The 12,219-nt window shown below is 53.4% G+C and overlaps 1 protein-coding gene across 2 annotated transcripts; it reads right to left on the bottom strand.

The window, feature by feature from the left end:
• Positions 1 to 646: 646 nt before the first annotated feature.
• MTCH1 (mitochondrial carrier 1) lies at positions 647 to 12,219 on the bottom strand. 2 transcript variants are annotated; one of them, XM_050326811.1, is made up of 12 exons: positions 12,038 to 12,216; positions 10,754 to 10,838; positions 9,768 to 9,874; positions 9,270 to 9,347; positions 8,912 to 8,969; positions 8,156 to 8,207; positions 7,336 to 7,395; positions 4,106 to 4,199; positions 3,698 to 3,745; positions 3,461 to 3,528; positions 2,696 to 2,771; positions 647 to 2,298 (listed from the first exon to the last, which is right to left on the bottom strand). In XM_050326811.1, exons 1-12 carry the CDS (start codon positions 12,194 to 12,196, stop codon positions 2,224 to 2,226), a joined length of 960 nt encoding a protein of 319 aa, XP_050182768.1. In that variant the 5' UTR covers positions 12,197 to 12,216; the 3' UTR covers positions 647 to 2,223. The 2 variants fall into 2 exon arrangements, with proteins under 2 accessions (XP_050182768.1, XP_050182769.1); XM_050326812.1 differs by lacking the exon at positions 7,336 to 7,395 and having other exon boundaries at positions 12,038 to 12,219.

Raw genomic sequence — 12,219 nt, 5'->3', positions numbered from 1 at the left:
ATTCCTTAGGTAAATTCCTTAAATAAATTCCTCAAAGGACAGGAAATAGCACTTTTCCCTGCAACGGCTGCAGCCAGGTTGTGCACAGGCTGGAGGAGGTTTCACAGGCATGTGACCTGCAGAAAATCACCTTAATTTGGAGGGTAAAGGTATCATATTCTGGGGCAGGTGGTGTTTGATCTGGGAGATGCAGTGCCCAGTGCTGGAACAGGCCAGAAAACAGTGATAAAAGGCTGGTGGGTGAGGATGCTGTGAGGGGGAAGACGGGAGTGGCTGATCCTACCTGACAGGTCTGACAGCAGCAAAGGGTCTCCAACACCCCTTCCAGAAGACTGCAGGGTCAATTTTAACTCCAAAAACCTAATCCTGTGTATATTGTATCACGCAGCCAAGCCCTCTGCTGCCTCCACGTGCACCCATTGCACTTTGCTCAGCCTAAACTTCCTGACCTTCCATGGAGGTGAGGAAAATCAGGGGGAAACCGAGTTTGTAACGGCTGGTTTAGCTCTGCTTTGGGGAAAAGACCAAAGGAAATGCCTTGTCTTAAACTGAAACCTTCCCTGAGAGAGCCTGTTATGCAGAAAAAAAAAATCACACTGTAAAAACCAAACAAAATACAACCAAAAAAACCAGGAACACCCAAGAGTTGTTTTATAGCTGTATTTTGGAGCATAATTAAATCCTCTTTGAAATCATCTCTGGTGTTAGGGAACAGGTCCATGCATTATTTAACTTCTGTTACTGTAGCACAAATGGGGAGGGAGGAAGGGAGGGAGGACAGGACCAACTTCACTACACCGAAGGGAGCTGGGTGGGGACTGCCAGTCCCAGCAAGTACCACCACTGTCCTGCAAGCCCTGCCTGGGAAGTGTGGATCGACCCTGTCTGATGGAGAAAAGCCCTGTGTGATGGCAGGCCAGGGTCCCCAGAGGACCAGGATGAGATGTGACCTGAGCTGGTGCTCCTGCAGCACACAGGAACCTGCTCATGGTCCCCACAACCTCCTCCCAGGGAGCACAGCATCACCTCTGTGCAAAAGACTGCTTCGTGGGGGAACCAAAATGGGGAAATCTGCCTGGCTGCCATCACAGCACAGACTGGTGCAAAGAAACTCTTTGTCTGAGCATAAATCCTGCCCTGCTGCCACCAGTGAGCTCTGCTACACACACAGAGCCAGCCGTGCTCCTGCGAGCCCTTGACCCCGATGCCTTGTGAGCCTTTGGCCAGCTCCAGGTTTATTCCTTTATTCCAGACAGCCCTGGACCGTGTGCCCCTGCTGCAAGGGAGCCCTTTGTGTGCAGCACTGGCATCCAGTGCCTCCATGTCCATCAGTGAAGGGGCAATGCCGGGGTTTGGGAGCCCAGCAGGGCTCCTGGTGCTGCTGCCTGGGAGTTGCCCATCAGTGCAGTCGGGCCAGTCCCACCCAGCTCCCCTCCCTGCCTGCCCAGCCCACACCAGCAGCTCTGTTGGGTGAACCTAAATACTAAAATCCTTCCCAAAGCAGTGACATCAGCAGCATATATCCCTCCCCAAGTGCTCTCTCCGTGTCCATGTCCCAACACTGCCCTGAGCTGAGCTGTACCTGTCTCTTTGGGACTCTGCTGTTCTTTGTAGTGGGATTGTATCCCTTCTTTGTTTTGATCCTATAATTTCCCTCTCACACCCGTGGGAGGTGGGGTGCTCCCAGGTGTTCAGGTACCCTCAAACCTGAAGTATGGATCCCAGGTTGATCTTGCCCAGGATGAGCTCCCTGCCACACAAAGGTGTGCCCTCTCCAGAAGGATGAGGCAGGAGGGTGGTCACCTGGCATAACCTTTGCAGTGAGGTGACCTTGCATCTCCTGCTGCTTCTCAGCTCGGGCAGCACGAAGCAGTCTTTTGTTCCTGCATCTCAGGGCTGGCTCCTTTAGTACCTGGGCATTTTCTGGATTCCTGGACCTCCCCAGTGACTCCAGAGCTACAGCCTGGACCAAAGAGACAACACAACGCCCTTCTGCTCTTTCTGCTACACATTCCAGTTGAGACAGCCATGAGGATGGAGCTTTGGTCCAGCTGGAGCCTGAAGCCAGATGTCCAGAAGCCAGTCTGTCACTGGCCTTGCTGGAGAGGAGGTGTCAGTTCTGGCACCGCGGACTTCGGATCGGAGAATAGAAATATTACACATATCGAAACAAGCTCGGGGTTTCTTGAGGAGTCCACGTCCATCAGCTGTCCCTGCCGAGGGTCAGTCGATGGGGAAGGAGGCAGCTGGGATGGGAGCCCTGCGGAAGAGCAGGCTGGAGCCACGGAACAGCTGCCCCTGCGGAGGAGAGCGAGCACAGGGTCAGGGCAGCCCTGCCGAGACCCGGCCGGGGAACTGCAGCTGGTTCAGCAGGGATGACTCGTGCCCAGGTCTGGGCACCCTGGGCTGCTGTGGAGGAGTAAGTGGTGTTTCAGCCCTCTGGGTGCTGGAGTTGGGCATTTCCCTCTGGGATGATGGATGGAGAGGGGCAGAGACACTTTGCTGCAACGCACTGGCTGGAAGTTTGCAGGCTGCAAGCTCGGGGCACGTAACGGGCAGGGCAGCACTGCCACGGCTGGGGCCAGTGCCAAACAAGAGGGACAGAAGCAGGTTACAGAGCACTTCTGGGGAATGCTGGAGACCCTGGGAAGGAGCAGAGGGAGCCCAAAGCCCAGCGTGTGCCCCGCTCCCTCACCTGAGCACTGAGGTACCTCCAGCAGTGGATCCAGGATGTGAAAGCAGGAGCGTAGGGAGGGAGGCCGGCGCGCAACCTGCGTGGCAACAAGGAACAGCTGAGGGATGTCACGTTATCCAGACAGGTAACACAAGAGCAGCACTGAGTGTAAGTGAGGACACAGAAGCAGTGTCTGCACTGGGCTGGCGGCCAAATGACCAGCTCGTTATTTACAATGCACCAGATCATGTAATTTAATTACCCCTGGAGTGTACAAACAAGGAGCGTTACCTGGATACGTTAAGAGCCCAGGACTGTATCTACAGCTTCGAGAGCCAGAAGATACTGAGAAAACACTCCACCAGCTGCTTGGATCCCTTTCCCATGAGCACAAATGCAGATTTCCTGCAGCAGTGGCACTGGGAAGGCAAGCCTGGTCCTGCTCCTGTCTGCACCCATCACTGCAGTAAGAGCTCTGCTCCCCTCATGCCCCTCCCTGGAGCCAGCAAGGTCCCTTTGATCCCTCTGCCTCCAGCCTAGCTCAGATTGGACTGCACCACCACAACTCTCCCTATTTCTCTCCGCTTGAGCTTTTCTGCTGCTTGTGTCTGTGCCCTCTGATCTAAAATTATAAGCAACCTGGGACAGGAAACGAGCCAGCTCTGCGAGGTGCCACAGAGTTTATGGTTCTGTAGGAAAGCTTTACGGTCGTTAGCAGCAGGTTCAAAACAGGGGGGCTGCAAGGAAGGAAGGGGAAAGCTTTAGATCTCAGTGTGAGGGACATACCCACAGTTGTTCACTGCCATGAGATCTCCCACGAGAAGGAATGGGTACGTCAGCATGCTCACAGCGATCTGAAAGCACAGGAGAACAGCGGCCTCTCTAACGCTCACCACGTCAAGAAAGCTGTTTCCAACTTCTGCATGTTATCCTCATACAGACCAGCCTTTGCCTCCAGGCCACAACCTCTCACCCCCCCGGATGGCAGGAAGAGGGGAAAGGACGTGGCAGTTGCCTACGTACCCCCATCACGAACTTTGTGTAGCTCCGGATCACTGATGCCTGGCTGAACTGCAAAGAGAAACCACAGGGGCTGTGGGGGAGGGGGATGGCACCAGGCTGTCACAGGCACTGTGTGACATCCCCCTGTGCCTGAGGCAGAGGGCATGGGGCAGAGGAACGAGGCAGAAAGCAACAGAGATCGTGCTGCACCCCAGCTGAGAATCTGGGAAGGCATTTGCTGTCAAATCTGATCCCCTAAAACTGCAGGTGAAGCACAGCCCTGAGCAGACACAGCACCTTCAGCCCTCTCACAGGGATGGACCCAAAGCCAGGTATCTCTATTAAATCAGCCCCTGCTTCTCAGTAACTCCTTCCAACTGCAGGTGCCTGGTCCAGACCCCAAACCCTCCACTGGGCGCTTCCACTCACGTTATCGTCCACCGCGTAGGTGTTGATGAAGTGAGCCACGAGGTTGCAGCACCAGAGGAAGATGACATCCCCCAGGATGTGAGGGACTAAACCACTGCAACAGCAAAAGGAGGGGTGTGAGGTGCAGCAGGGTCCCAGTGCCACCTTCCGAGGTGCCCAGCCCTCCTTCCCTTCAGCAGCACGCAGGAAATCCACTCCCCCAAAATGCGTCTTTACTTAGGAAGGAATTGAAAGGGAGAAGGGGAGATTTCAGGGAAGAGATCTCCCAGCCTTCACTCAGCTCTGGAGTGAGAAGTTTTTGGGATCTGTTGTTTGGGCATGACTCAACTCCCCTTGTTCTATCCCAAAATCCCTCAGCCCAGCTCCTGCTCAGAAACCCAAGCGAGACACAGATGAAGTGGTTTCCATTTTTGCAGATGTTCTTTTGGATGCAGGATGAGAAGTTCATCTCTTCGAGCAATCTCCCTTCTTTCAGAAATCAAAATGAGGGGGGTTGTTCCTGCACAACCTGCTCCACTGAAAAATGGGATTAACTGGGGGCAGCACTTGTGTCCCTCTGATTTTTCCCAGTCCCTGTTGCTCCCAGGAGCACAGTTCTTTGGTTTATGCCTCCCACCAACACATCGGAGCTCCCAGCAGTGCCAGCACCCCCAACTTCTGCAGATAATGGCACTAAAAAACATTAACAAAACGTTCCAAAGGGTTTCTCCAGTTTGTTGGTGCTTTGGCAGCATCTGCTGCACCAGTGCAGCCATTAAGCACAGGGTTTCCTGCTTTTGCAGGGCTTGTCCCACCACTAAAGGATCCAGGAGTGTGTTAAGCTTGTGTTTCACCAGCAGATGTGGTCAGTGCTTCTGAAAATGAGCCTGTTGAGAGCCACATGAGCATTTCCTGGGCTGGAAAGACCCACCTCCAAGCACTGATTTATTCATTTCTTCCCAAACACGACGCTGCCTCTTGGAGCAGGGGACCAGTTCTGTTTCCTGCTGCAGCAGCAGAGCAGCAATTGGGACTCTAATCCAGCGTGCTGTGCTGGCACATTTTGGAGACAACCTGTGTATTTTCAAGGCCCTGGCAGCTCTGGGGATGCAGCTGAGGTCTCAGGGGCCAAGCACAGCAGAAATCTTCAGCAGAAGACCCGCTGGCTTAAAAGATGTGAGACATGAGAGCAGCAGACAGGACAAAGAAATCAAAGCTCTCTGGTTCCCAAAGAGATGGTCTGCTTTGTGTTTGGCTTTCAGCCTTTGTAAAAAAACATCCTTTCTCTAACTCAAAGTCAAGTCTGAAGCCCCTGAGCTGCTGCAGATACGATGAGGGTTTAATAAAGTCCAGAAAGAGAAAGTTGGGCCAGGGGAGCCACATAAGGAAAACCTCACCCATGTGTTGATAGAGAATTGGATCGTTTGGTCCATTTGCAACAAGGATCTCATTTTCTCCCCTCCACAATAATGACAGATGCTGGCCCTGAGCTTATGGGATGCTGGAGACCAGGGACAGAGCTGCAGAAAGGGACTAAACAAAGCCAACAAGCCCAAGGCATCAGGGCTGAACACCCCTCCTGAAACTTCAGAGCTGCCTTTACTGTTATTGCCATAATGAAGTGAGTAGTACAATCCTCACACCTGGTGAGATGTCCAACATCTGGACTAGGAATACTTTTGGAAGATGATGAAAAGGTGGAACAGCAACAGGCAGATGAGGAAGCCTGAATGATGTACAGGGAGCCAGGGGGAAGAAACCCCAGTGCAGAGGACAAGCCACCTTTGAGCTGACCATGCACAGCAGTTTCAGAGCTCAGGGGACATCTTTGTGGCCTGGCAGGAGCCTGCTGCAGATAGGAGGGGAAGGGAGATAAAGACTTTTTGGGGATGGACTTAACTCTAGCCAGGCACTCCTTCAGACAGTGTGTGCTGCTATTATTGCCGTGTAGGGGTTATAAGACCACAAAAAACAAGTGCACTGTGATGGTTTTAAGGGAGTGGATGTGCTGGGATTGCACCAGGAGGGCTGAGAGGAGAAACCCAGCAGTTTGGTCCTTCAGATGCAGTTTGTGTTCCCCTCAGAGCAGTGGGATTTCCTAAGAGGGTTATGGAGCATGTAGAGCTTCAGAGCCCTCCTGAGACAATTTGGGTTGTGTTAAAGCCTTTCCTGTGAACTATTAAGTTTAATTAGGCGACCAGGAGTGTTTATTTTATGTGGATGGAAGGGAATGTGGCGGCTGCTTTCGTATCAGTTCCTTGGGAGGTGGAGGGTTGTGAGCAGCCTGCTCCATCCAAACCCCACACTCAGGGACTATCCCAGAGGAACCTGGATTTAAAGGAGATGTGGAGCTGCACAGCTCAGCTGAGAAGATGCAGTGACACTCCACTGATGGAGGCTCTGCAGACCCCCGGCCCTTTCCTCACGAGACCCCTGTGATTGCTTCCCTCTTCCTGATGCATTCAGGTTGCATTTGGAGGCCCATGTTTTGTCATTGCAGAGCCAAAGACATCCTGAAAACCCCTCCTGACATTTCAGAGCTGCCTTTAGTATTATTGACATCATAAGGTGAGTTATCTCCCCGCCACAAGCAGAGACAGCAGGTGGCTCTTCTTTCGTGTAGACGTGAAAAAGAAAGGCAGGAAGCATTAATTAAGGGTTCAAGCAAAAAGCTGTCCCCTGAACTTCCATTTCAGTGATGCCACCAATTTGCCCTGCTCCTGGAAGCAGCTGGAAGCATCTTTCAGCTCCTGCTGGTTTCCAGGCAGGAACACTGCTGAGCCAAGCATTGTTTCTCCCACCACACAGGTAAACCTGCTGCCACCAGCTCATTACAAGCACCCACTGTGCCCTGCAGAGCAATGTGCTGCTTATCCAAGGCCCTGGCTTTCATTTCAACAAGGGATCTTATTGTTGCACTTGATCTTGGTGCCTGTTGCACAAACAAATGCTTTAGATGGTTCACTGAAACACAAAGCAGCGTTAAGGGAAAAAGAAAGATAAGAAAAAATACAGGGTTTCCTCTGGTTTCTGAAGGTTTGATTGAAGATAAGATCTGGGGCAAACTTAATGGTCAAACTGGAGCACTGTCAAAGGCGCAGATTTAATCTGTGCTCAGGGGGGTGATGTGAGAGCCTCTTGGTCAGACAAGGTTTCAGCTCAGTGTGGCTCTGGCTGAGCTTGGCAGAGCAACCAGGAGAGCCATCGGTGCCTCTGGACTGTGGGAGAAAATATTTAAACAACTCACGTACACAAAGAATCCCAGGATCCCTTCTTCCTTAAATATCCTGCCAATGGCACTGAACACACCACTGCCAAGAAAGGAGAAGAGCTGTGAGCGTGCAGGGGTTGTTCCATCCCTGCCCTGTGCAGCTTCACGTGCAGCCCCCAGCCATGGCAGCGTCTCCCCAGCCATCATTCCAGCAGAAGGCAGCTTGTTCTCCTCAAACCAGCGAGGTTTGAGGGAGGGAAGGTTGTGTCTGCACTCTCCCAGAGTCAAGTGTTCTGACACCCAGAACAACACTCACCCTGCAGGCAACTGTTTAATGCTGAAGGGACAAGAGCTCTGAGTGAGTGTGAGTGGACACAAGGGCCACAACCACAGCACATAATATGGTTTGATTAGGCTGATTCTCAGCCCAAGGGCCTTGTCCTGCCTTTGGGAACTCACACTGGCTGTCGTGGGTTAGCTGCAATCCTGTCTAGCACATTTCCACGTGGCTGCAGAGGGGCAGGTATTGCTGGAAAAGACTTGGAAAAATCCTGCAATGCTTCGTGTTATCTACTCTGCCTCCCTGCTGCCTTCCCTCTCCATTAACACCTAAAGCAAAAAGGCAGGAGAATCGATGTGTGGTCAGCAAGGTGTGTTACAGCCCCCAAACCCCACAGGCACAAGGTGGAACAGAGGTGGGACAGACCCCAACCTTCCCATGCCCCCTCACCCTGCAGTCACCCACCCTCTAACCACAGCTCAGATTCATTTTTTTGCTCTCCCAAACCTCCTGGGTTGCTGTATTTCTCATGTCATGGGAGCACCTGACCCCCAGACCCTCCAGAGGTGCAGCCACTCACCTGTATTTGACTTCCCTGCCCACGAACTGGACCATGCAGCGCATGGAGATCACTGGGAGGAAAGAAACACAGGGCTGGTAAGGAAACAAATCCACTTTGGATTGCAATGGCTGTGAAGGAAAATTCAGCCTGATCCTCCTGCTCTGCCTTCCCTCAACTCACAGCACGTCCAGCTCCTCTCAGTGCTCATCACAGCAAGACTCACTAGAAACGGGTGCCTTTCCTGAGCCTGTAAAGGGTGGGAAGGATTTTGTAGCATCACGGAGAGGTTTGGGCTAGAGGGGACCCCAGGGGCAGGGACACCTTCCACTAGCCCAGGTTGCTCCAAGCCCTGTCCAACCTGGCCTTGGACACTTGCAGGGATGGGGCAGCCACAGCTTCTCTGGGCAACCTGTGCCAGGGCCTCCCCACCCTCACAGGGAAGAATTTCTTTCCAATATTCCATCTAACCCTGCCCTCTGGCAGTTTGAAGCCATTCCTCCTTGTTTTGTCACTCCAGGCCCTTGTAAAAATGTCTCTCCCCAGCTCTCTTGGAGCCCCTTTAGGTACCAGAAGGCTGCTACTGGCCCTAACCCCAGTGGGATCTCTGGGAAAAGCTCTTGGATGAACGGGAAGAGAGCAGCTCATCGCTGGGCTGGGTTAGTCCCCGATGCCAACCCAGGCATCAGCCTTGTATGACAGAGGAGTGTGAGTGAAGAGGGTTTTGGGGTGATGCTCAGCCTGGAGGGGGCTGCCAGGAGGAGGGACAGGACTCACCGTGCAGCGGATGTGAGACAACCCTGGACACACACTGCATCATCATCTCGTGGGATGTCTGGGGAGAACAAACACTCCTGTAAGAAAAGCTGTGCTGTTCCACCTGCACAGATCAGGCCCCTTCCCTTAGTGTGGGGAAACCCATTTTGGGTCTCTCTTGAAATCTGTTCTTTGTGGCAAACCTCTATGAAGTATTTCATGGCTGGACACAGAACGGCTGCTGAACACCAGGGACTTCTCACCCTGAGTTTCTCTCCAAGAAATCTCACCCACAGACAATGGTTTAACCTTCCTTCGCTCTCCACATCCCCAGTGGGATCTCCCCATCACTCATTAACGTGCAGTATCCACTTCTCACCTCTCTGACCACTTTCCTAAGGGAAGTTTTCACATCATCCTTGTTAGACACGTGCTCCATGTCTTCCAGAGGAAAAGCCTGAGTGGAGAGGGAAGAAACATGGTCAAAGCTGATGAAGATGCTGCCCCACAAACCCTCAACATCTGAGGACAGGGGGAAACCACAAACAGTTGTGTTTTAGATGTGAGAAGACAAAAAAGCAAGGAACACAGCAGAAGGATGGAAAGTAAAACAGGAGAGGGGTCATGAAACTGCTGACAAGAGCTAAAACGCAAGGGAATGTTCATATTAAATTAAAATTATTTTAAAATAAAAAAGTTCTGCGGATATGGGTGCTGGAGGATTATTCCAAGCCCTTAGGACATGGAGAGGGATGGGTACACTGGTCCTCTACATGCAATCCTGGCTGGCTGCAGGCACTTGCAGGCTCCCAGCTGTGCTGCAGTAGCACTGACTGACCCAGCAAAGTGATTAATGGAGAGAGAATCCGACCCTTACCTTCTTCACACTCCCCCTGGTGATGGTTGATAAAGTGCTTGAGATGAGGCGAGGAGTCAGACCACGGAAGAGGCCTCTTTTCCCATCCACTTCCACGATATGTCTGGCTGGGTGAGCAAACACCAGGCTGCTGTCAGTCAGGAAGGGGTCAGCTCACGGAGAGACACCCCAAACACCTCCAGTACTCAGCCAAAACCACACCAGTCCCACCATAAGTGATTTATTAATGGAACAGTTCCAAATAAGCTTCCTGCAGGATGCCAAGAATCCCTATTCCCTGCCATCTGTCTAATCTGGAAGGAAAGCTCCCAGTATTCTGGGCTCCTTCTCATCTTTTGATGGTTTTGCTCACCTGAAGGGGCTACAGGGCAAGTTTGGACTGAACCAGGGTCGGGAGGGATCACCCCATGTGGTGTCACCGGGGATCATCCCACGTGCTGTGTGGTGTCACCTTCTCCCTCCACCCCAAGGGGTCAGACTCAGGGTTAATATGGGTCTCACCAAACACATGTGCTGGTGGGTACTGACTGTTCCTGCTCTCCTATCTGGTGCTTTCAGGAGGGCTCTGCCCCCCCTCCATCACCCAACACTGCCCATCTGTTCGGAAAATGCATCTTCCAAAGAGCAGCACCAGATTGTTTCCAGCCCTGCCTGTCTCAGGATGGGTTTCCAGTGCTCTTGCATTGCTCCTGTGCTGGCTCCCAACCCGTGGGTGCTGCTGAGAGATTTTGGGATTGGCCCAACTCAGCTTTCGGGACTGTGCATTCCCCTTCCCCGCAGCACAACCGCTGTGACAGCAGGTCACAAAATATTCACCCGCCTCTCCCAAAGAGAGCAAAACACTTCTCTGAACATATCACATTCCCTTTTCTTGGTCCTTCTGTCCCCTTAGGGCTCCACCTACAACACCAGTGAGCAGGGCAGTGGGGGCAGGTTATTTCAGGGCTGTTTTGGAGCAGTGTTGGCAGGAGGGGACCTTCACTCACCGTAGGTGAAGAAGCCAGGCAGGTACAGGACTTTCCTCCCCAGCACGTTTCTTCCAACAGTTGGAGGTAGTGGCTCCTGCCCAACCTGTGAGAGAAACCCCGTGAGCAAGTCCCTGTCCTGGTGTTCCCAAAGCCTCGATCCAGCATCCATGAGCTGCCAAAGGGCCACATTGCCCCTGTCACCCTCAGATGCATGGGGATGCCACGACACAGGCACGCCCTTTCCCATTATATGGGGTCCCAGGGGTACAGGGGGCCTCACTCCCCCATTTCAGGGGGTTCTTATTACAGAGAGGTTCTCAGGATACCCATTATAAAGGGTTTCCCATCCCTCCTTGTATGGGAGTCCCCACTGCAGAGGGGATCCTCATTCCCCTCCATTTTATAGGGGTCCCCACTGTGCAAGGTGTCCCCATCCCCTGCCATGCCCCCACTATAAAGGAGCCCCCACTATATTGGGGCTCATCCTCCTATTATACAAGCCCTCCATTTTTATACAGAGACCCCCATTAAACACAGGGACCCCATCCCATTACATATGGGGGTCCTCCATTCTACAGGTACCCCCTACTCTATAGGTGCCCCCATTGCACAGGGGGGCCTGCTATAACATGGGGAGCTGTATATAGTGATCCCCATCCCAAGAAGGTCTCTATAAGCACACTATACAGAAGCCCACCTCCCCCCATTACAGTGAGGTCCTGATCCCTCTTTATATCCCATTATATCCCATTACCATTCTATGGGTGCCCCCCATTCCATAGGTGCACAGGGGGGTCCTGTTATCACTGTATATACCAATCTCCATCCCATGGAGGTCCCCACAGGGGCACCCTCCATCAGCCCACCGCCCCCTGTTGTAGTGGGGTCCTGATCCCCCACTATACCCCATTATATCCCATTACCATTCTATGGGTGCCCCCCATTCCATAGGTGCACAGGAGGTCCTGTTACCATTGTATATACTGCTTTCCATCCCATGGAGGTTCCCACAGAGGCACCCTCCATCAGCCCACCGCCCCCTGTTGTAGTGGGGTCCTGATCCCCCACTATACCCCATTACATCCCATTATATCCCATTACCATTCCCTAGGTGCCCCCCACCCGACAGAGGGTCCTGTTATAACAAGGGGGGGGGGGCTGTCCACACTGATCCCCACCCCACGGCGCTCTCCACAGCCGCCCACCTCCCCCTCACGCCGTGTGTGTGGGGGTCTCACCCGTGTCCCATCCCGCCGCTTCCCCCCCCTCCCCTCCCCTCTCCCCGATCCCCCAAAGCCGGACCTGCACGAGCAGCTTGACGTAGAGCAGGGGGTGGCTGGCGGCGGCCATGCCCGCGCCCAGCAGCACGAAGAGCCCCTCGGCGCCCTCGGCGGGGGCCGCGTCCCCAGCGGGGCCGGGCGGCGACAGCGGCCCAGGGGGCAGCGCCGCCACCGCCGCCATGGCCCCCGCGTCACCGCCCGCCG

This window comes from Myiozetetes cayanensis, unplaced genomic scaffold (genome assembly GCF_022539395.1).
Source record: "Myiozetetes cayanensis isolate MyiCay16 unplaced genomic scaffold, myiCay2020 scf32, whole genome shotgun sequence".
Classification (NCBI taxonomy): Eukaryota; Metazoa; Chordata; class Aves; order Passeriformes; family Tyrannidae; genus Myiozetetes; species Myiozetetes cayanensis.
Note: the sequence above shows the minus strand (reverse complement) of the source record. Positions and strands in the feature narration are given on the sequence as shown.